Source organism: Torulaspora delbrueckii, chromosome 5 (assembly GCF_000243375.1).
Source record: "Torulaspora delbrueckii CBS 1146 chromosome 5, complete genome".
Lineage (NCBI taxonomy): Eukaryota > Fungi > Ascomycota > Saccharomycetes > Saccharomycetales > Saccharomycetaceae > Torulaspora > Torulaspora delbrueckii.
Genome location: NC_016505.1, coordinates 1,053,547 through 1,076,221, shown reverse-complemented (window position 1 = coordinate 1,076,221; position 22,675 = coordinate 1,053,547). Strand labels below are relative to the sequence as shown.

Below are 22,675 nucleotides of genomic sequence, written 5' to 3'. Positions count from 1 at the left end.
GGCAGGAGCGCCAGAGCAGATGGCCGCTGGAAAGAAACGCTTCCTTGCAACGAAGGGTCTTCACTGGCAAGTGGATTTGCAAATAAATTAGAATACATGGGACAGTTTATTAAAAAATCACTCGAATCTACTTGTTCTTTTTAAAAATTAACCTTTTCCACAATGGAGTGGTTTCAGGAATATATTCTGGGTTTTCTCTTATATCCTCAAAAATGCTTTGCAGATCTACTTCGTGAGGACGTAAATAACGGGTTTTTTTGAACAGTTTCCAGAATGTAAACAGTGCAATTGCCAATGGAATGATGAAGTATCTGCTAAAGAAGGATTCGATATCGAAATTCCCATGAATGAAGTTGTAAAATCCACCTGTAAGAAGAAATATGAACGACATTATTCCTGAAAACCATGCAGCATAGGGAGCGATAGTAGTGGAGTAAGGAAGATCTTTTCTGCTATATCCTTGTGCCCTCAATGCCCTGTCCATATGAATGTGGTTTGCGGAGATAAGGATCCAACGTAATAGTGTGTTGGAGGATACTAATTCTTGAAACCAGCTAAACACCGTTGCCGACGATTCAGAGCAAGACATATAAGCTAGAGGCAGAAAACTTGAGATGAATAAAACACCTACCCAGGGGATACCTCTTTTTGAAGTTTTTAGGAAGATTTTAGGTGCTTGGTTCTTGGTTGCCAAACAAAACAAATTTCTTGAACCTTCAATGATGGCAAGGTTACCTGCCGACCATGCAGACGTTAAGATTAACGCGTTCACGATGTGTGGAAGGACTTTGATACCAGCTCTTTCCATAGCAATAACGAAGGGACTGGATCTAGCATTCCCAGAACCTGTTGCGATAAGCTTGTCATTGTATGGAACTATCAGAGTCAAGACAAACACAGTTATCAAATAAAGGAGAATTATGCGCACAAACACATTCTTAGCTCCGTGAAAAATTGCATGTCTGCTATTCTTCGTTTCACCAGCCAAAATAGCGATGTTTTGTATTCCAGAATAAGAATACACGACGGAAGACAATGCAGCCCAAAATCCCACGAATTTCCCGGTGTCACCCCCAACAAGATATTCAGCAAATGGGCCGGGGTTCCTCCAGTAATGAAAACCTAGCCTTTCTTGCTTTGTTCCTCCCAGGTCAATTACTAGGCCGGTTATTATTAGAATTGCAATTAAAGCCAGCTTCAACCACCCAAAAAAATACTCAATTTCCCCATAGAACCTGATTGTGTAGATATTGGTCAAGATGAATAGAACACCAAAAATGGTAATGAAAATCGCGGGGCTCAAGTCAGTCCAGTAGGTCATAACCACTGCCGTAGCCGAAAGTTCTCCAGGCATTAAAGAGGAGTATGTCGAGATCCAGCCGAATGTGAAGCCCACTGCTTCATCTATAAATTGTTCCGAGTGTCTAATTGTCGCACCAGTGGCTGGCATGAAGGAAGCAACCTCTGCTATCGCAATTTGATTACACCCTACAACAATACCAACAAGAACATATGCAATCAGCATCCCAACTGGTCCAGTTTTCTTCAGTGTTCCACCGGAGGACAAAAATAAACCTGTACCGAATACACCGACAAGGGTTAACATTTTGATGTGGCGTGCTTTGAGACCTTGCTTTAGTTTGGTTCTATCATTATGTAAGACTCCTTGTTTGATCGTCTCATCTAATGTAACACCTTCCTCAAGCTGAACTTCAGCCTCATCAATAGCCACTTTTTCCTTTGTTAAAGATGAACTTTTCACAGTTTTCAACATTTTCGTTTCAGTCTATACTCTTAAGCGACATTTCAGAGGATTCCTAAACGTACAATCAGGTATTATGTTTATATATTTCGCTTGATCCCAGAGATATCTATTCTTTTCAAAAGGGCTTTTTGAATCATGAGATAGATCATATCGGTTAACAAATGGTGCAGCCACATCTGCTCCTTTCGAGTACCAAATGAACGATTTATCGAGATCCGGAGGAAAAATTGATGATATGCATGGCTTTTTCGTAATTGCCAAGCTTTGTTTGTTGTTTTTTCTACATACACATCGCTCCAGCTGCATGCAGAAAGCGTCGGGCACGTGAAAAATTCGATGCTTTTTGCAATTATAACTGCACTTGGATACGGCTCTTTTACGATTACGATTACGATTACGATTACGATTATAATCACTATAGCCCTCCTGAGTACGGAGCTGGGCTACCGAATCATCCTGCTTAGATTGCTGAAATGGCTATGACTGATAGAGACAAAACGCAATTTTATAAATAAGCCATCAAGGACTATTCAAGACAATGATAATGTGAGGCAGTGAGCCAAATGCAACCCAGGCTAGGCGAGTGACGTCCACGTTGATTCAGTTGCAAGAAATATATAAGGCTATTTTGTTAACATCATGGCATCTCACTTCTTCTCTAATACAGTCATCTGAGGTTTCTCAAGGTGAGGCAGAATCTAAGCTTTGGAGGAGTCACTGAGAAACAGACCCCCTGATGAAGTTGTACAATGCATCGTTAGTTTGCGATAAAAAGATGTGAAATTAGGACATTGATGGTACAAAGGTTTACACAGAAAGCCTATTTAGAATCGGGTTGTTGACCCAATAAGAAGTTCAACAAATTGAAGTTCGAAACAAAAAAAGGGAGCAGTTCAAACGCTTTCCGTATTGAGAAAGTACTGGAACGAAAAAGCGAAGTCATTCTATGGACTTACATTTACTTTCTCGAAGATAAGTGCGGCTGAAGTAACCCAGAACGTGCGGCTGAAATAATCCCAGAACAGATGTTGATGGACCCTAGGCTATAAAGAACAAAAAAACTTTAAGGTACTATTTTATTGTTCTCATAGCTATTGAAGAGACTACCCGAGAAAAAGGCGCTTGAAAAGTTCATCTTCATTGACCCTGAGGTGAGAACTTTCCTAACAGGATATGTTTCGGCGCAGAATGTCGTCGAATCCGACAAGGATGCGGTTGTTCGCATCGAGAAACTGAACCCCAGACAACGGCAACTGCAGTCGAAATTGGCCAAGCACGAGTAGAACAAGAAGAGGCGCAACCAACGGAAAGCCCCAAACAGGCTAGACAAAAAAATTCGCAAGAATCAGGCCTCATTTTCTGTAATTCTTTTGACAATGTTTTTCTTCCCAAATAGAACTTTCACCAATGCAAGAAGCTAACCAGAAAATCAAGGTAAAGCATGGCAACTCTCGATTGACGATGAAGACAGAGCAGTTCCGTGGTGCTAGTGTTCATGAGGTTGAGGAAGAATTTACCCCCAAGACCTGTTCGAATTGCGGGAACATAAAAGATGATCTAGGATCTAGTAAAATTTATAACTCTTTAGGTTGCTCATCGTTGTTCGACATAGACATCATCGCAGTGAAGAATATCAGGCTCTAATACACCTGTGAGAATTTGATGGCAAGTGGTCTATCATTTCTTGTACTTTAAGGAGAGGAAATGATCGACTTGCCACGTTGGGTCCTTCACCCTTGGCAACTGGGTCGGCCTCACTGCGACGTAAGTCCCTCACGGATTTAACCGGACGTTTAGGAAACAGGTATATAATGGGGGTCAAATGCATCTTACGCATAGGGTACACTCCGATGAAAGCAGCAGAGAATAGGAAATTGTGTGCCCTATCGCTATTGAAGAATGGTATCAGAAGAAAAAGTCAGTTTTGTAAAAGAATTGGTTGAAGATAACAAGGTTGTAATCTTTAGCAAGACCTTCTGTCCCTACTGTAAAGCGACATTGAAGACGTTCGATGAAGCCAGGCTCCCAGTAGGATTAGTTCGTGTGTTGCAATTGGACAAATTAGACGATGGTTCTGAGATTCAGGACGCCTTGTACGAACTCAATGGCCAAAAGACTGTTCCTAGTATCTACATCTTGAAACGTCACATAGGTGGAAATTCTGAACTGCAAAAACTAAAACATGAGGGTGTTTTGGAGTTCATTATGGAGGCAGTCGTCGCTTAGGTCGTATCATTCACAAAAATGATGAAGGCTGGGTGATATAAGGGGCGGAGGGAGGTAGGTACAAGTTCGTTTTCAGGTGGAGAAGTTCTCTAGGAGGACATTGGGCTCAAGAATCAATGCATCGTTTGGATTTTATCAAATCTCTGTATTGGTCAGTATTACATATGAAATATTGAGAAGGTTTTTATGATATTTATGTTACCAAAAAGAATGATTTCTGATAACTTGAGGTTGCTCAATATTGTCGTTGGTAAAAGGTCTGTTAGCAAATCGCTATATTTGAAAACGCTGTAACTCAACTGTATGTGGCCCAGAGGAGTATTCGCATAGCAGCGTTATAAAAATAAAGTTTTCAATATGCTTCTCTAAGTTTGGCAATTCACAATTTTAGGAGTCTTTCAAATGTTGCCTCCAAAATGACCGAAATGCTAAAAACTCTGGCAATCTTTGTGCCCGATTTTAGTAGAGACAAGATTCTGCTCTAAAATTGAATTCAAAAGCGCCAGCGAAGTGAGTGGTTGAAGTGTGCTGCTAATCTTCAAATATCAGTTCAAGGTAGAGACCAGCTCAATAATGACTGAAGGACGTTAGTCGATACATCAAACAACCTTCATCTCCTTTGAAAGAAGACCGCAGAATGTGAGAGTTGATATATAGGAGCAGGACAACCCAGCAATTTGATGCTAATGAAGCCATTGAGGTATTTCCCGATCCTTTTGCTGAATACCCAGGCGCAATGGAAGGCTGTTCACCAGTTGTGGGCCGATAATGCACTCAAGCCCTTTCACAAGGCGAGTTCAGAGCCTAATAATTATCGACTCACTCATAGAAGTAATTAGATAGTTACTGCCCCTCACAATATGGCCGTCATTCGATCAGGCCACTTATGAAATATAGGATGATTATCCACCTAACAGATTCTGGAAGATGGCCTTAAAAGCTGCTATCCATTCAGATGAACTACATGAGACCTAAATACGCATGGGGTTTCTCGCTCCGTTGCACTCAGTAACTGGCAGTTCGGGAGACCAATTATGTGAGGCCCCTAATCTAAGGTACTCCGTTACTCTGAAAGAGATGGAGTAGTGGGCAGAAAAGCATGTAAGATCTTCAATACTGCCATGCGAGGTTGCCACTCGTATGAGTCCCGGAAGCTGGTACGAAGGGTACATTGTTCCATAAAGTCCAAAACTCAAATTGTGGGAAAAGAGCAAGTTGTTAAGGTGACCTTTCACAGTCTCCATAGTAACATTTGGTCCAGTACTACGCCACGCCTTGGATATCTTTTCTTCTCAAGCCATTATTGTCCTGTAACGACAATTGTCAGGCACTTGAAATCGTGCGACTAGCTGGTACAAGGTAGTTATCGAGCCCGTAGGGTTCGAGAGTAATTAACCAATCTAAAAAAAAGCATCTGTGCATCTGAATCTATCAATGTTAAAGAAAAAGCCTAAATTTCTCGAGATTAAATGTACTTGTATGGATTCAAAATTCCGTTTGGATCGTAATGGTTTTTGACATCTTTCATAAATCTGATTTCAATGTCACTTCTTGAGTAATGCAAATGCCCTTTCTTATGGAAACCAACACCATGTTCAGCACTGATGGAACCTTTCTTTGAGGCGATGTATTCATAAACAAAAGGCTCTAATAAGCCTTCAATCTCTTTAGTGAATTCTCTGACGGCAATATTCAGGTGAATGTTACCATCACCGACGTGACCATACCCGACAGATTTGACGATTGGCTTTGGCGCATCACCAATTAAGCCAGCCTCGTTTAGTCTCTTCGTGACAGCTTCGGACACAGAGTATAAGTCTTTCAATTGAAGAGACATGTCATATTTGTACATACCACCATATGAGTTACAAGCTGGTGGCACAGACTTTCTCCATGTCCAAAGTCTCTCATAGTCAGCTTTGTCCTTAGCCATCACACCCTCAGAGAGCAGTTTGGAATCCAAAGCGCTTGAAAGAAAGGCGTGTAGTTTTTCATCGTCATGTATCTTGTTAGATCCAGAGGTTTCGATAAGAACATAGAAGTTGTGATGATTTTGCAAGGGAAAAGGCATACCTTTCAGATATTCGACGGTACACTCGATGGAACCGCGATCCATAAATTCAAATGCAGAAAGGATTTCAGACAGTTCTCCTTTGGCCTTGACGAACAAGTCCTGAACAGTATCGAAACTGTCAATACCGCAAAAAATGGCGTTAAGAGCTTTGGGCTTTGCAGCTGCGAGTATAGAAACACCAGTAATGACACCGATGGTACCTTCTGCACCGATAAACAACTGTTTCAAATCATAACCAGTGTTATCTTTTCTCAAAGCGTTAATACTACTAATGATTTCACCATTAGGCAAGACAACTTCTAGACCCAAAACGTTACCGTGTAGAGAACCATATCTTAGCAAATTTAGCCCACCTGCATTAGTGGAGACAACACCACCTACATGACAGTTATTTCTTGAAGGTAGATCCAATGGGAAAATATGATCATGGTCAGATAAAAATTGGTGAGCATCACGCATAACAACACCAGCATCACACTTGAACGTTCCACTAACAGGGTCAAAATCTCTCACTTTATTCATGTTCTTGAGAGAAAGAATAATTTCATCAAATACAGGGACTGAAGCTCCTACTAAATCCGTATTCCCTCCTTGAGGCACGACAGCCAGTTTATTATCATTACAATACTTCATAATTTTGGATACTTTCTCAGTAGAGTTGGGAAATAGAACTAAATTCGACTGGCCTCTATATTTCTTCATCCAATCCTGATTGAAGGAAGCAAGCTCTTCTGGAGATTGTGATTCAATGATCTCATCCTTCGACAAAATAGAACGGAAATAATCTTTATCTGCCGAATCGATAACTTTAAAACTACTATTTCTCTTAACTTTTGGGTAAGCCTCAGCTGTTAACTGAGCAAATGAGGGTTGGACGGTCATTATGTCGTTATATCAATGTAATTCAATAGAGCCATAGTCCAAGAAAATTTAGTCTACCGTCAACTGCCATAATGTATCGCATTATATATATTATCTTTTAACATAGTTGGTACCATTTGATTGACAAGGGTCACGCGTTACTTAAAGTGGTGTCAGTCATTTTGAAAAATTTTATGATTCAATCATCCAATTTATTAAACAGTTGATGACTGTCTGGCACCTCGTTTAAAGATTATGGAGGAAGTCAGTTGCTCGTATAGATGAGTTAGTTTAGTTGATTAATTGTGCAAGAAACAGACGAATGAAGATATTAAGTATTAGCCTGTTGTATTGGGGGTGTCCACTAGATCTCTAATTGCATGTCATTAGTCAGTAGTTCTTTTTTCGTGAGCGCATTTTTTTGATCTATAACTCGCGTAATGAGCAGTTAATATAGTCACTTGAGTATAGAAGCTGGATAGAAAATTATTTTGGGACAAATCGATTGGGATGTCGAAAGCGACATCCACGAAAACTTTAAAAGCAACGACTGCATCTGGTAATTTTACCTTGTATGTTGGTGACCCATTCTGTAGCACTGATTACATATTGAGCACTTCTATCAACCACGAGTAATTCGACGACTCATCTGCTCTCCCTAAAGTTTGCGACATACAACTTTATTGCCCGCAGTAACGAGACATTCTTCGAAATTCAGTCTTACTTCTTTGCAGCAATTAACATATTTTTTGGGCAAACCTTTGTCGGAAACACTTGGATGTTAAACAGAACCGATCTTTGATCGTTGAACAGCAGTCTTCACTGTCGCAACCTTTCGATATGTAGAAAGCATTCAACGTAATTTATGTGTTGGTGTTTTCACTGATCTAGTTCATACCCATGCCCGAAAATAAGAATACTTGAAAGAGGAAGTCTACTATACGCTAAGGGTTCTATTCATCGTAAAGCTTTACAGTAAATCGCTTAAGATGATCATATTATCAACAGAGTAAATCATTCCCACCGATGGATCGAATTAGTCAACCAGCCTCGACCGTGGCGCGCTTACCGAAATACAGCATTTTCTTTTAGACGTTCGATTGCAATCATTATTTAAACAACATCTTTGAATCATTTAGCTTTGATCCACGATTCACATTCTTTGCTAGGACAAACTTCGTGGAATCACAATGAATGTACAATCATTGATGGATTTAGATTGTCTTTCCAGAATCTGTTAGAGAAATTTGATTATCAGGTCACCAACTTCCGTAGAGTAACACAATGAAACAGACTTGGTATTGATGTTTCTCTCCATGATTACAGAGATAGTTTCCTAGAGGCGATTGAATGGAAAAGGTTTCAATGTTGTTGATAGCAGTAAGGATTGTGTTCTTACGTCTTTTACGGTTGATTGAGCTTCTGGAGCCACAGGTAAGTATCGGAATGACATAAGGAGCCTCTCTCCTCAAAAAAAAGTTCTTACTATTTCACAGTGTCTATTCTTTCCGTAGAACTTAGCGGCTAGTAAGAGAACGCCTGGTCAGCATTACCATCGAAAAACATGCACCGCGCATGCGTTCAGTAGTTATTAACTGCTGAAATCCCCATCCGCCATAAACAATAAGATCGTTGACTTGACCAATAGAGTAAGATTGTTATGAACACATTACATGTGAGTACATTTGCAGCTATCTCAAAAAAGTCAAAACTGACCGATTACGAATTCGGAGGACCTAATAATGCCACAATTCTCGAGATCAAGATTGTGGAGTAGGATTTTCGCTTGGCACTGCTTTAGCCGCATAACATGCTTGGCGCTGTGAAAGATTAAGACTTTGACTCTTCGTGTCTTCATTAAGTGGCTCAATCGTGAAAAGATGGTTTGAAGGTTTTCATTTGAGTCAATAAATGCAAGCAAATAGTACAAAAGCAGATGTTTCTACTATTTCTTCGACCACATAGGATTGAAATCATGTTCTGATAGAGATCTGACCTGGCAAATATGTCGAGTGTTGCTGGTAAAGGCCAAGTGCTTGTGACTGAAGAAAATGAAAGCAGTAGCATCAGTAGTACTTCAAAGTATATCAGCGGTACTTGCAATGAAATTGTGAGCATCACAGATGAGGAGAATATCCAAGACAAGGCAAAAGTCATCAGTTCGAGAGATGCAGATGTGACGCTGGAGTTTCTCAGACAGCACGATTCAGAGGTACCCGAAATTACAGGCGAGCAAGAGAAAAGGTTGTCAAGGAAAGTAGTGTGGATTATTGTACCACTTTGTGCCTTAATAGATTTTGCCCTGTATGCCGATAAAGCGACAGCTTCATACACCTCCATCTTTGGTATGTGGAAAGATACGCATTTGACCCAGAACATGTACAATAACTCGACAACATTGTTTTATGTTGGCTTTATTGTTGGGCAAATAAACTTGATTTTCCTCCAAAAATTCCCTGTTGGTCAAGTTATGACGACTCTCGGCTTTCTTTGGACGTTGATCATTTATCTTCACACAGTGGCCGTGAACCACCAGGGAATTTATGCTTTAAGATTTTTTCTAGGGTTTGTTGAAGCAATTGCGATACCTGCTTTAAATACCACGATGGGACAATTCTTGACGGCGGAGGAGAAAAGTTGGACTGCTTCGTTATTCTATACTTCATGTCTGGGCAATGAGATCATTGTAGGTTTCATTGCGTTCGGGTTGCTGCATGCACATCCCAGCATAGCTATTTGGAAATTATTCATGATCGTCATCGCCTCGATTAGCATGGTAGTCACAGTTCTCATCGCACTACTGTATCCAAGCAATCCTACAAATGCACGATTCTTGAATCTCAAGGAAAAAATCTGGGTTATTAGAAGGGTTCAAAAGACTACAGGCTCTTCAATTGAGCAAAAAATTATTAAAAAGCATCAGATATGGGAGGCCTTTAAGGATCCCATCTCGTGGTTATTTTGTGCCTTTTTCTTCTGTAATCAGTTGTCGAATAACTTAGTTTACCAGGAGAAGCTGCTTTTCAAACAATTGGGAGTCTCAACCTTAGGGTCTACTTTGGTTTCAGTGGCATATGGTGGGTTTTCAGTTACTTGTGCAATTATTGCATCTGTGCTTATAAGGAAGAAAAGAGATTTTACAGCCTACTCTGTTGTGATCTGGACGATGTTCCCGCTCGTTGGAGGAATAGCGATGGTATGCCTTCCATGGGAAAGAAAATTGGCTCTCCTTGCCATGATATGTTTATGTGCACCTAAAGGTGTTGCGTGGATATTGATGTTCAGTTGGAACTCCACTACAGTGTCTGGCTACACCAAAAAAGTGACTAGAAATGCTATGGTCATGTTTTGGTATGGAATTGCTAATATAATTGCGCCACAACTATGGCAAGCTAAAGATGGACCGAGGTATTATACAGCATGGATTGTTCAGATCATATTCGCTTTCTTCCTGGCACCTATATCGGCTTTGGTGATAAGGATCATCCTAAAACGTAGGAACGAGAGACGGATCACTGCTTCGGGCACTGAACCAGCATTGGGTATAATCACAGATAGTACTGATGAATGCAGAATAAGTTTCAAGGCCAACTTAGCTTTACTAGATCTGACAGATCTGGAAAATGAGCGGTTCATATATCCTTTGTGATTATCACTAACCTTTGCTTTCTCAAAACCTTCAGATTGAGCTAGCTTGGATGTAAATATTTATAAATAATATTCAATTTTATTAAAGTTTCTCTCCTGTAGAGTTGATGGTGTCACGAAATACATTCAATTAGTTGTAAAGAAGTGTCAAAGCCATGAGCATGGCGATTCCAAAAGTAGCCGCCGAGGCTAAAGTGTCTTTAGATCAGCTTTTTAACCTGCTATATAAATCAAAGGTCACTAGTAAATTGATTGAAGACTTTCAACTGGGGGCTGAAACTGCTGGCATCTTTGAAAGAACCAAAAAAAGCACTAAGAATAGAACGGTTGAACCAAGAGTCGACTAATCCTCGTAGTCCCGGTTTTAGTAGAAGATCGATTTTACCAATTCTGCTTTCATTCTATTAAAGGATTGTGTTGACGGACAAGAGCTACGAATCTCGATCGGGATAACCACTTCGTTGACAGTATTTGGCGTAGAATCTCTCAACTCAATCACCATTGAAACCTGTACATCTGAGGCTATCGCAAGGCGGAACCTTTTGATTCCACGCCCATAGTATGGGAGTATGAACAAATGGCACACAGTAAAGAGGGCATCGATACACGGTTGTTGTCATTTAGACTCAATTAACCGCGAACTGCTTGTACAGCAGCCACCCAGTAAGGCACAGCATACGCCGCCGCAGCGATCACGAACCACCCAACGCCTAACCATTCGGCCATAGTCAAGTGGGCTTTCTTCATCGGAGCTTCAGTATCATCGCCGTTGGGCGTTTGCTTCCTCTGGAAGTGGGTCAGCACGAGGCCGTATACTATTAATGATAGAGACATGATTATTGCCACCCGCCTCCATATCTGCGCCTTTTGTGTTTTCAGGTATTGGTTGTCTTGAGAAGCAGGTTCAACTTCCAGACCACCGTTCTCTTCATCCTGAAATAATGAAAATTTCGAAGAAGGATACATGTTTGGTGGTTCCTAGATTGATGTACACGTATTGAGTGTCTTATAGTAAGTTGAGGATACACCAATCCTCTTGGTTACATATTGCATATTTACCAAAAAACTATTTCATAACTTGCGCGAATACAACTTTTAGCGTACCCATTGATTTTTGATCAAGATGTGCGGTTCCCTGATCTCGAGCAAATCGACTGTGGTCGAATCTAAGCAGGAATGGATTGCTTAAGCTGAAGATCAGCTTGCGCCTTCGATCTAATCAATGTGGCACAATACACCATAGAAAGATTCATCTCATGAAAAACGTCCTATCACCCTGTTGCCGTAAGCTGGTGACCCTTTGTGGCTCTCTTAAGAGAAAATTGACTCACAATTGATGGGATCTACGTTGATATTTAGAAACATGCCATTTTCTTGGCAATTTTTTTTAAACGACGTGCGTTAATTGTTAAACGATTATCTCGATGATTCAGAAAGGCTGCTGATTGATGATCTTAAATATGTTGGGAAGGCATCAAAAGTCTCTGATGCGCCACATGAAGCCACTGTAGTTCTGCAACACATCACAAGATTGATTACGGAGCAGTAGAGCAGTATATTAAGGCCAAAATAAAATAACATTTTACTCGAGAAATATTAAATTCCAATCGACCCAATAATAGTGATGACAGAAATTGAATTTGGTAAACCTCTCCCTTCGAATCTCGATTATGCAGTTTCATTCGGTATTCCTACATGGGATTCAGCGATAGGATACGTGGAAAAGAACCCCGACGTAATAAGCAAGATGGATACAGGGTATCCAAGATATTTCCCTCAACCACCAATTCAAAAACTTTGTAATCATTTCATTAAAAAGTTCGGATGTGATTCTGAGAGCTGCCGTCCCTTTCCTTCTTACAATTTGGCCAAGAAATGCCTAGAGTTTGTAAAGTCAATTCCTGGAAGCACAGCTCATTTAGAAGTCGAGACGTTCCAGTTAGTGGCAGATGGGAAATCACCCAAACAAAGACTTGTTGTGACGATTGCTGCTGTCTTGGCATCTGGAGATGACTTTGACGTTGTCAGAGAATACTGGAAACTAAGAGGCGAGTGTGTGTCTAGCCGATTGGCAGAATCTCTTCACCAGTTGTTAACTGCACCAGATTCAAGACGGCAAGAGGCAGAAGCCAAGTTCTTTCTTGCTAACGAGGAAGGAAATCACGCTAAAAAGCTGATAAAACAAAGAATTGTTGATAATCACTGTAATCCGTTTGGATCGAATTCAAATGGTGAAGAGCTCGTCCTCAATCCTGACACAGATGCTTATCTGGTATCAAGCGGTATGTCTTCTATCTTTACAGCTCGCGATATACTTTCTTTCTGGGAGGAAAAGAGGGCTTCGAAACATTCTCTAGGAAAAAAGTCGCAGCTGTGCAAGACTGCAGCTGTCTTTGGCTTTCCTTTCAAAGATACTAAAGTGATCATGGAGAAATTTGGACATTGTCAATTTTTTGGTGTTGGAGATTCTAAAGATGTTGCTGAACTAAAGAAATATTTAGACACAAGCGACCACCGTATCCTGGCCGCCTTTGTTGAAACGCCTTCAAATCCTTTACTAAATATGCCTGACCTAACAGGACTGAGGAAATTGGCGAATGAATATGGGTTCTTTATTGTGATTGACGACACTATAGGAGGCCTAAACGTTGACATTCTGCCTTATGCAGACATCGTGTGCACATCACTGACCAAACTTTTCAACGGATCTAGCAATGTCATGGGGGGCTCACTCATTTTGAACCCAAAGTCATCTTTGTACTCTAGTGCCCGTGCATTTGTTGAGAGTGATGGCTTTGAGGATCTCCTATGGTGTGAAGACGCTAAAGTTCTTGAAATCAATTCCAGAGATTTTGAAGATAGGACAGTACGTGCTAATAAAAACACGGAAAGGCTTTTGAGTGAACTGATCTTAGTCAATGAAGGGAAAGTATTCAAAAAGATCTACTATCCAACTGTCAGCTCTGAAGAAACATTTAAGAATTATGAAGCTGTTCGTAATAAGCTTGGTGGTTACGGCTGTATGTTTTCAATGGCTTTCTACAGCGAGGAAGATTCAAAAGCTTTCTACGATTCTTTGAAAGTGTTCAAAGGTCCTTCTAATGGCACAAACTTTACTTTAGCATGCCCTTACGTTCAATTGGCGCACCGTTTTGAATTAGAAGAAGTCTCCAAGTTTGGAGCTGATCCGAACTTGATCAGGGTTAGCGTAGGTTTAGAAGATAGTCAATGGTTGCTAGACGTATTTTCGGATGCAATCAATATGCTGGAACGCAGGCGCTCCCAAGATGATTAAGAGTATACACGGAATGGAATCCCTTTTGAACAAATTTTATAGATATATACATTAATAAATTGACTGTTTGAGAATATTCATTGGTCAAGCCCTTTCTCTTTTGGCAATCTATCTAAGAGGCAACCAATTGGTTAGGAACATTTCACATTTTGTTGTCAAGTGATTCAACAAAGTCATACCAATCTATCTGATAAATTAGAGTCAAAGCCCTCCAATGATATGTCAGGACAACTGAGCTTGATGATTTTATTTGTAACCTAAGCCTCCTGTCCACGTAAAAGTAGTCTTGATAAAGTCTTGACGCAAAATGGCGTACCTGCAGACTGACCTCTCATGCTTATCTGGCTGTGGTAACAGTGTACTATTATTTACAAGACGAGAATCAAACAAATCGATAACTTCTAAGGCTGATGAAAATTGCGACCTAAAGTCATATTAAACATTTCTGTTTAATCTATCCGAAGTATTGTAAGGTGAGCCGCTATCAGTACTTTTCAGGTTAAGGAAAGCTTGGAAGCGTCAAGTGCGAACATAAAGTCGCTTGATTTGCAATGCCTCGAGGTCACGAGAGTATAATAGTAGAGTGACAGTGGGCGCTGAACAATAGAGTTTTGTGCATTAACGTAAAAATATCTAAACATCCAATACGAGGCGGCTGGCTGAAGATATTACAGCTCTATCGATAGCTTTATCCGCGATATTTGCACAGTCGGACTTTACATATACAATTAACAAATTGAAATCTCGATAAAAGTTAAATTCCTTGATTTAATGTCTATGCATTATTTTGCATTCTCCTAATATGATTTAAGCAGAGATATCTTCAATACTCAGATAGTAGGCATTAAGAAGAGTCAGCGACTAAATTTTACTTAAGATTCGGTCTAAAAAAATGGGTTTTTGTGATAATTGATAAACGAAGAACCTTTCTGCTACATCAGTTGGAAGTGCTACAGCTTTGTGTATAGCTGTAATGGCGTTTTTCGCTATCTAAAGGAGCTAAATTTTGCATCACCCACCATATTTCATGTACACCAAAGTCCACTGTAAAATTTGAGGTGCATCTTTAGTTTGGAGTATTCGACCAGTTTGTAGTCATGAAGAAGTTTCGAATTGAGTGACCTTGAGCAAAACCATGTGAAAGATCTCACAGTTCTCCACGCAAATTAATAATATGGAGCATATTGAGTCTTGAAGATGTCGCAATGCGCCATAATGATTCCGCAGGAGCGAAAATCACCGCACTACTAAAATGATTCTCGCGGCCTTGGTGAATACGAGGCACATTGCCAAACCTACCAGCTTAAGTTAGTACTGCTTCTCCAGATACAGCATCGGACGGTCTCGAGCGGCTGATTGCTTGAAAAAATGTCAGAAAAATAAGAGAAGGCAGCTCTTCCGCTACTTCCATCAAGAAAAGCCTCCTAACTAAGATCAGTTGGCCTTGTTTTGAGGAATATTACTCATTGCTTCATTTGAAGCTCAGTCGTGGTTGTCTTTCCCTCTGAGATTTTTAAAGATGGACTCGAAATCAGATAAGTTTAGCAAGTTTGAAAGCGAAGCTCTGAGCGTTTCCGCTAGCAAAGTACAAGGAGCTTATTCATCAGCAGTGCGAAGTTGGAAAGATTCATTTAAGCCTAGTGAACTCTCACAAATTCCGGAAGACCTGGACTATCATGACCTCACAGAACGTGAGAAAATCCAGTTGAGACTGGCTAATCAGCCATATCAAAAGGTACTTCATCAGAGGCATCTGAGCATGATTGCTATCGGTGGTACTTTGGGTACGGGTCTTTTCATTGGTTTAGGTGCAGCGTTAACTTCTGGCCCAGCTGCTTTACTGATTGGGTACCTGTTAGTGGGAACTTCGATGTTTTGCGTTATTCAGAGTGCAGCTGAGCTTGCTTGTCAGTTTCCTGTCAGCGGATCATATGCATCGCACGTTTCGAGGTTTGTAGATGAGTCGCTTGGATTTACAGTCGCTACGAACTATACTTTGGCATGGTTGGTGCTATTCCCAAGCGAATTGATCGGTTGTTCGCTAACAATAAGTTACTGGAATTCAAGTATCAATCCAGCAGTTTGGGTCTCTATTTTCCTGGTTTTTGTGTTATGGATTAATCTCTTCGGTGTGAGAATATTTGCAGAGACTGAGTTTATCTTGTCAATCATAAAAGTTTTAGCTATTATCATCTTCATCATAATTGGTATTGTTCTAATTGCTGGTGGAGGGCCAGATCCTGGTGGATACATCGGGACTAAATATTGGCATGATCCTGGTCCATTTGCAAAACCGGTTTTTAAAAATCTTTGCCAAACTTTCGTGGCGGCAGCATTCTCGTTTGGTGGTACGGAGATGGTTCTTCTAACTGGCACTGAATCCAAAAATGTTTCCTCAATTGCTCGTGCCGCCAAGGGCACCTTTTATAGAATTGCAATCTTCTATGTCACTACTGTGGTAGTCATCGGCTGTCTTGTTCCTTACAATGACCCACGTCTTCTAAGTGCAAGTAGTAGTGAGGATATATCGGCTTCCCCATTTGTTATAGCCTTGAGTAACACAGGATCTATGGGAGCCAAAGTGTCACACTTCATGAACGCTGTGATTTTAGTCGCAGTCGTGTCGGTCTGTAACTCAACAGTTTATGCGTCTTCGAGACTCATACAGGCATTGGGTACAGCTGGCCAATTGCCCAAGATATTTGGCTATATGGATAGAAAGGGTAGGCCTTTAGTTGGTATTGCAGTAAGTGCTACATTTGGCCTTCTAGGTTTTCTTGTCGCTACCAAGAAACAGAGTGAGGTTTTCACTTGGTTATTTGCCTTATGTTCAGTCGCTGCTTTCGTTACTTGGTTCAGCATTTGCCTTGCTCAAGTCAGATACAGAATGGCAATGAGAGCGAGAAAGAGATCTCTTGATTCGATCGCTTATAAATCCATACTGGGAATATGGGGAGGGGTTGTTGGCTGCATCGTCAACTTTTTACTTGTTGCAGGTGAAGTGTACGTTTCTGCGTTCCCAGCCAATGCCAAGAGCTCTGCAGAAGGATTCTTCAAATATACCTTGAGTATCCCAATTATGATTGTAGTTTTTCTAGGTCACAAAATTCATCGTAATGATTGGGGAAATTGGTACGTGAAGAGAAAAGATATGGACCTTGACACTGGCTGCTCTATAGAAGATTTTGAGCTGTTCCAAGCGCAAAAAGAAGCTGAGAAAAGAGCTCTTGCTAGCAGGCCATTGTACTACAGAGTGTACAGGTTTTGGTGTTAAGCGCTACAAAGCATGTGAGCCGATTGGTGCATTTTAATATAATAATAAGAACTATCTCATCATATTTACGAAGTTTTTACGATGCTTCGAAATTTTCAGTTGTAACTACCAAGCGTCCTGCAACTGACAGAAAGGTCAAAATTTTCTTCCAACATAAATCGCAGATATAAAAAAATAATATCAAATGTTCGCATAACTTGAAAGAACGTTCTGCACAGTAAGAAAAAAAAGCGCTCTCTATGCATTGAACCCTGAACGGCACGACAACCCTGAACGAATGTCAGAAGTTTTAGGTCATGTTTGTGCTCACTATAAGTTGGTGCCGCCAGTGTTTTTTTTTCTCGAAAACTCAAACGGCTTTCTGATGGGCGATGGCGTGAGTCATTGCATAAAGAGAAATTTGCTTAGTTTAAAAGTGTCGAAGTTAAGTCAAAGGATGTCTTGCAGTTTTTATTCGTCTTGCAAATCACCAAAAGAATTTATAGAGCCAATTCTTCAACAGAGTCGGCCAATTGTTAATAACTTTTTAAAAGATGGTGCGTATTCCAATTAAAAAGCTTGTGATTGAATCCAAAGAAATTTTGGTTCTCGATGGTGGTCAAGGGACCGAGTTGGAAAATAGAGGTATTGAAGTTGCCAACCCTGTGTGGTCAACAATTCCTTTTTTGAGTGAATCTTTTTGGACTGACAGCTCGTCTAAGGAGAGGAAGATTGTCGAAAGTGTTTTCGATGACTTCAAGAAATCAGGTTCCAATATATTGATGACCATCACATACCAAACTAGTTTTACATCCATCGTCGAAAATACGCAGTTTAAGACTCTTGCCGAGTACAATACCCTTCTAGATCGAATTGTCAAATTTTCCCGTAGTTGCATTGGCGATGAGCGTTATTTGATCGGTTCTGTGGGCCCATGGGGTGCTCATGTTTGTTGTGAATTCACTGGTAACTATGGCCTTCACCCCGAGAGTATTGACTATTATGAATACTTTAAACCGCAATTAGATAATTTCAATGGACAGGATGAAATTGACTTGATAGGCTTTGAGACGGTTCCTAATTTCCATGAGTTGAAAGCCATTTTGTCCTGGGATGAAACGAAGATTGCCAAGCCATTTTATATCGGATTGTCAGTTCATAACAATGGTGTTCTTAGGGATGGTACAACCATGGAAGAAATTGGTGAATACATCAAAGGCCTTGGAGAGAAAATCAGCTCCAATTTCTTGCTGTTGGGGGTCAACTGCGTGAGCTTCAACGACTCTAGTGACATGGTGAAGTCAATTCATAAGGCTTTGCCGGATATGCCGCTATTGGCCTACCCAAACAGTGGTGAGGTGTATGATACTGAAAAGAAGATCTGGTTTGACAACAAGGACAAATTGGATAGCTGGGACTCAGTGGTAAGAAGCTATATCGACAATGGAGCTAGAATTATCGGCGGCTGTTGTAGAACAAGCCCAAGAGATATCGCCGAGGTTTCAGCTGCTGTGAAGAAATACAACAAAGTACAAGAGTGAGCTTTGCTTTTGAGGAGACTATGCATAACCAGCGGCATGCTAGTCAAAGTTAAGTTGTTCAAAAAAGCGCGGTCAAGCAAGGTGATTTCGATGGTTTCTAACCATCAATGTCATTAAAAAAGTATTTTCCTGCATGTAATGAGCCTAATGAATAAACTAACTGTAAACAAATGAAATGATCTCTAGTAGAGAAATTTTAGACCCGCTTAAAAAAGAACTATGTATGCATGTTCCTATGAACTCTATAAAATTGTTTATTAATTTGATGTTCTGTGACTCAATTGATGCTATTGTACAACGGAACCATAGTTATTAGAGTAGTCCCATAGAATTGGCCAACCCACCAGAAAATGCTAAAGCCCAAGTTCGGCTCATACCGTTATCCAAAAGTAACCCTGAATCGAAGTTTTTATCGCTGAAAAAGGCATAGGAGCTAGCGGGGTCGAATAGTGCTTCGTTCAGTCTAAGTATACCGGACCACCCATTGTTGAGCGAACTTACTATTGGAGATATTTTCTCCTCCCATTCTTCTTTAACAAACTGAGGCTGGCGTATTTGGCCTGATACGGGTGTTATTGGTAGCATATGAATTCCGTGTATGTATTCCACATTGGTACCAAAGTAAGTTGTGTAATCAATGATGTTATCAAATAGAATACCACAGACTTTGTTCCCAATTATCTTTGAAGGTTCCACAATGTTAGAGTCTTCGTATAGATAGTACTCACCCATGGAGTCCGACATGACACTAATCATCAAATCACCTCTTAGCTCCATGGATTGATCTTCAATTACTGAACCCCATAGTTTCATACCGTAAGCAAAATTGTAATCTTCACTACTGCTTTCTTGGTTCTTCCCATTACCATTCTCGAACAATCCTGCGGCCCAAGAGTGACCATGATACCAGTCGAACATTCTGGAAGTGGCAAAGTAGGTATCTTCCTGGGAAGGATTGGCAACATCTCTTACTAAAGTATTGACCCAGTCTTTGTTCTCTTCCGCCCAGTTTCCTCCAAGCTGTTGATCAACGTACCCTACAACCGCAGCAGCGTGAATGATGTAACCATAGTGGAAGTGATGATCATTGTAATACGTGTTCCCGAAATCGTAGCCAGTACTTGTGGAACCCCAGTCACCTGAGCTGACCAGACCATTAAATTTTGTGTCATAAATTAGCGGATAAAACTGCTTGTTGTTGATAAGTATGTCAAAAGCTGTTTTCAAGTTCGTCAATGTACTTCTGGTAACGTCCTCATCACCGATAATCTGTGAGACTGTCAAAAGGATGTAAGCGTATTTGTCGATGACCTTCCCAATGTAGTATGTATTTAATCCGCTGATGGACGCCGAGATACTTACTTGCAACTCGGCATTGGCCACTTCTGCTAGCAGTTTCAGTTGCTCGCTGGAGAATTTAAGCTCAGCGGAACCAAGTTGAGGTGACCAAGGTAACCATGATAACTGTTTGTTCAGCTCTTGAGAGAACTTTAAATAGGTGCTCAAATAACCTTTCATAACTCCCTTAGTCGTGGATTGCATGCAGATACCCGTATATGAGTTTGCCATGGCAGGAACCAAGGAAGACTCGTGGTGAGGTAAAGCAAAGATTATACTGTTACCTGACAAGGACTTACCTTTGGTAGTGTATGTGAATCCATAGTTTGCAGTTTCGCCATCTGATGTGCCTGTTAATTGCATGTCCGTAATATACATACCAGCAGCTTGGTCATAGAATACTTCCAAATTTGCGTCCTCTGGGGCGACTGAAGTTTGAATGATTAAGCCATCGATGGCAGTGTTCCCAACGATAGAATAAGCGTTTTGAGCATTTAAACTGAAGGAGCTCTTTGAGACATTATCAGGAATGGTAACGTAACATAACCAAGTGACTCCGCTCAGCAGCTCAATACGATACTTGATAATACCATCAGCCAAGAATTCAGAGTTCACTTGAGAAAATACCTTGATTCCCACACCCGAACCTAGCTTAGCAATGAGAGACCCGTGATAAATAGCAGTTGCAAACCCCATACCCTGAACCAAGGGAATTTCGACGTAGTCATTACCTGCACTTCCTTGAACCAGTTTCACGTTAGTTGAAGAAGGGGTCATAGTGTCCAAATTCATCATAGCACCGGAGTTGAAGTTCGTGGATGAAAAGAAGAGCTCATTAATACCTAGTGGGTTTACTAGGAACTCAGAGTTTCCGTTAGAGTCATAATTTCCGAAAGAATACTGATTGCTGCTTGTGTGTTGGACAACAAGCCCCAAATTTTGACCTGAACTGTATTTCCATAGCGAGTATGGGTAGACGAAGGCAGAAGAGCTTTGACTTCCGACCATCAAATTTGTGTAGAATTTGTTGGTTTGGATGGGGCCATCGTTGCTAACACCACTGGCGATAGACATCGGATTTGCGGCTCTAGGGAAAACCAATGGAGGCAAATCGGTCGAAATAGCCTGAAAGATGTCCACAGTCGCCTTGGATTGTACAACGGGTGTGTAGGATGATGATGATGATGATGGTGATGATGATGATGATATTGATGATGATGATGATGATGATGATGATGATGATGATGACGATATTGATGATATTGATGATGATGGAGCACTGGAAGACTGAATAACGGAAGTAGTTTGGCTGGAAGAGGTAGAGGGCGAGGTACCACTGATAATAGTAGAGCTTGATTCAATCACTGGACTCGAGGATTTGATCGAAGACAGGATTTGAGAAGAAGTAGACCAGTAAGTCACATTGGATGAAATCGATGACTTCGTGTAAATGACATTAGAGCGTGTTGCCGTAGAACCTGAACTGTAGGTATCAATATAAGAGCTATTCCAGATTTGCGATACAGATAAACTGGTTGTCTTCGAAATAGAGACTGTCTTATTTGAGCTCAAAGTAACAGGATTGATCACAGTGGTTTGCATGGATGACGACGGTTTCTGGGTCACTAACGGATTGAGTGACTCAGAAGAAATCGATGTCAGTCTAGTACCATTAACTTGTGCACTCTGGACAGGGAGAGAAGTAGAGAATAGAGTTGAAGTAGTAGTAGATGAAGACTTTGTCAGTAGAGTAGTAACTCTTTTCGAGGAGTCGACTGGTAAATTAAAACTTGAAACTGTGTAAGTCGACTGCACACCAGTGAGCACCTTAGAACCATCAGAAGGGTCTGTGGAAGTCTGCGTAACAGTACCAACTGTGGTAACAGCACTCAGCACGCTCGAAGCCGAGACCCTGCTTTGTGGAGAAGAGTTAACCACACTCGAAGCTGAGACCTTGCTTTGTGGAGAAGAGTCAATCACGCTCGAAGCTGAGACCTTGCTTTGTGGAGAAGAGTCAATCACGCTCGAAGCTGAGATCTTGCTTTGTGGAGAAGAGTCAATCACGCTCGAAGCTGAGACCTCGCTTTGTGCGGATGAGTATACCACGCTTGAGGCTGAGACCTTACCTTGAGGAGATGAGTAAACCAGATAAGGTTCACCGGCCATATATGTTTGAGAACTGTGCGCAGTAGAAACATCACTTTCCCACACCAGGTTATTAGCCTGCGATGTGATTGTGACTAATGCACATCTCACCGAGCTTAGAAAGAATAAAAAGTATAGGAAAAATTGCATTCTGCGCTTGGTAGTCTCCTAGATCGAGAACAAACCGACATTCTCAAACCTCTTACATCGCTTCAATTTATATCACACTGACCAGAACCAAAAGTCTGATTTGAAACGGCTTGTCTTGACCAGCACATCAATCAATTGTTCAATTCTTCGTAACCCAAAGCGATTTGATTTCATGCTGGCGCGCAGGCACCTCGCTCAAAAAGTGAAAGGCAAACAGTCTATTTACCGAAAGGGAAAAGTGAACCCAGCAGAAATCCCAATTGGTAACAAAACGTCGATCACTCGACCTTTTGGGACAGTTATTGCAGCTTGGCAAGATTTGTCCAGCACAACGTCGTAAATCTATGCTAGCGTAGTTTAAGCTATCTCTGGTGGATGT

At 40.9% G+C, this 22,675-nt stretch overlaps 8 protein-coding genes across 8 annotated transcripts; 5 read left to right on the top strand and 3 right to left on the bottom strand.

Annotated features, from left to right (window-relative positions):
* Window positions 1–127: 127 nt before the first annotated feature.
* On the bottom strand, window positions 128–1,774 carry TDEL0E05750 (uncharacterized protein; the record flags this gene model as incomplete). Its single annotated transcript, XM_003681981.1, has 1 exon — window positions 128–1,774. One exon carries the CDS (start codon window positions 1,772–1,774, stop codon window positions 128–130), a length of 1,647 nt encoding a protein of 548 aa, XP_003682029.1.
* Window positions 1,775–3,664: 1,890 nt separating this feature from the next.
* TDEL0E05740 (glutaredoxin) lies at window positions 3,665–3,991 on the top strand (the record flags this gene model as incomplete). The annotated part of the gene is made up of 1 exon (XM_003681980.1): window positions 3,665–3,991. The coding sequence occupies one exon, from the start codon at window positions 3,665–3,667 to the stop codon at window positions 3,989–3,991; it is 327 nt and encodes a 108-aa protein (XP_003682028.1).
* A 1,465-nt stretch (window positions 3,992–5,456) lies between these two features.
* On the bottom strand, window positions 5,457–6,947 carry TDEL0E05730 (FAD-binding oxidoreductase; the record flags this gene model as incomplete). Its single annotated transcript, XM_003681979.1, has 1 exon — window positions 5,457–6,947. One exon carries the CDS (start codon window positions 6,945–6,947, stop codon window positions 5,457–5,459), a length of 1,491 nt encoding a protein of 496 aa, XP_003682027.1.
* Window positions 6,948–8,931: 1,984 nt separating this feature from the next.
* TDEL0E05720 (uncharacterized protein) lies at window positions 8,932–10,575 on the top strand (the record flags this gene model as incomplete). The annotated part of the gene is made up of 1 exon (XM_003681978.1): window positions 8,932–10,575. The coding sequence occupies one exon, from the start codon at window positions 8,932–8,934 to the stop codon at window positions 10,573–10,575; it is 1,644 nt and encodes a 547-aa protein (XP_003682026.1).
* Window positions 10,576–12,198: 1,623 nt separating this feature from the next.
* Window positions 12,199–13,869, top strand: HSU1 (cystathionine gamma-synthase; the record flags this gene model as incomplete). The annotated part of the gene is made up of 1 exon (XM_003681977.1): window positions 12,199–13,869. One exon carries the CDS (start codon window positions 12,199–12,201, stop codon window positions 13,867–13,869), a length of 1,671 nt encoding a protein of 556 aa, XP_003682025.1.
* Window positions 13,870–15,388: 1,519 nt separating this feature from the next.
* On the top strand, window positions 15,389–17,143 carry TDEL0E05700 (amino acid permease; the record flags this gene model as incomplete). Its single annotated transcript, XM_003681976.1, has 1 exon — window positions 15,389–17,143. One exon carries the CDS (start codon window positions 15,389–15,391, stop codon window positions 17,141–17,143), a length of 1,755 nt encoding a protein of 584 aa, XP_003682024.1.
* A 533-nt stretch (window positions 17,144–17,676) lies between these two features.
* Window positions 17,677–18,663, top strand: TDEL0E05690 (homocysteine S-methyltransferase family protein; the record flags this gene model as incomplete). The annotated part of the gene is made up of 1 exon (XM_003681975.1): window positions 17,677–18,663. The coding sequence occupies one exon, from the start codon at window positions 17,677–17,679 to the stop codon at window positions 18,661–18,663; it is 987 nt and encodes a 328-aa protein (XP_003682023.1).
* Window positions 18,664–18,975: 312 nt separating this feature from the next.
* DSE4 (endo-1,3(4)-beta-glucanase) lies at window positions 18,976–22,296 on the bottom strand (the record flags this gene model as incomplete). Its single annotated transcript, XM_003681974.1, has 1 exon — window positions 18,976–22,296. One exon carries the CDS (start codon window positions 22,294–22,296, stop codon window positions 18,976–18,978), a length of 3,321 nt encoding a protein of 1,106 aa, XP_003682022.1.
* Window positions 22,297–22,675: the final 379 nt, after the last annotated feature.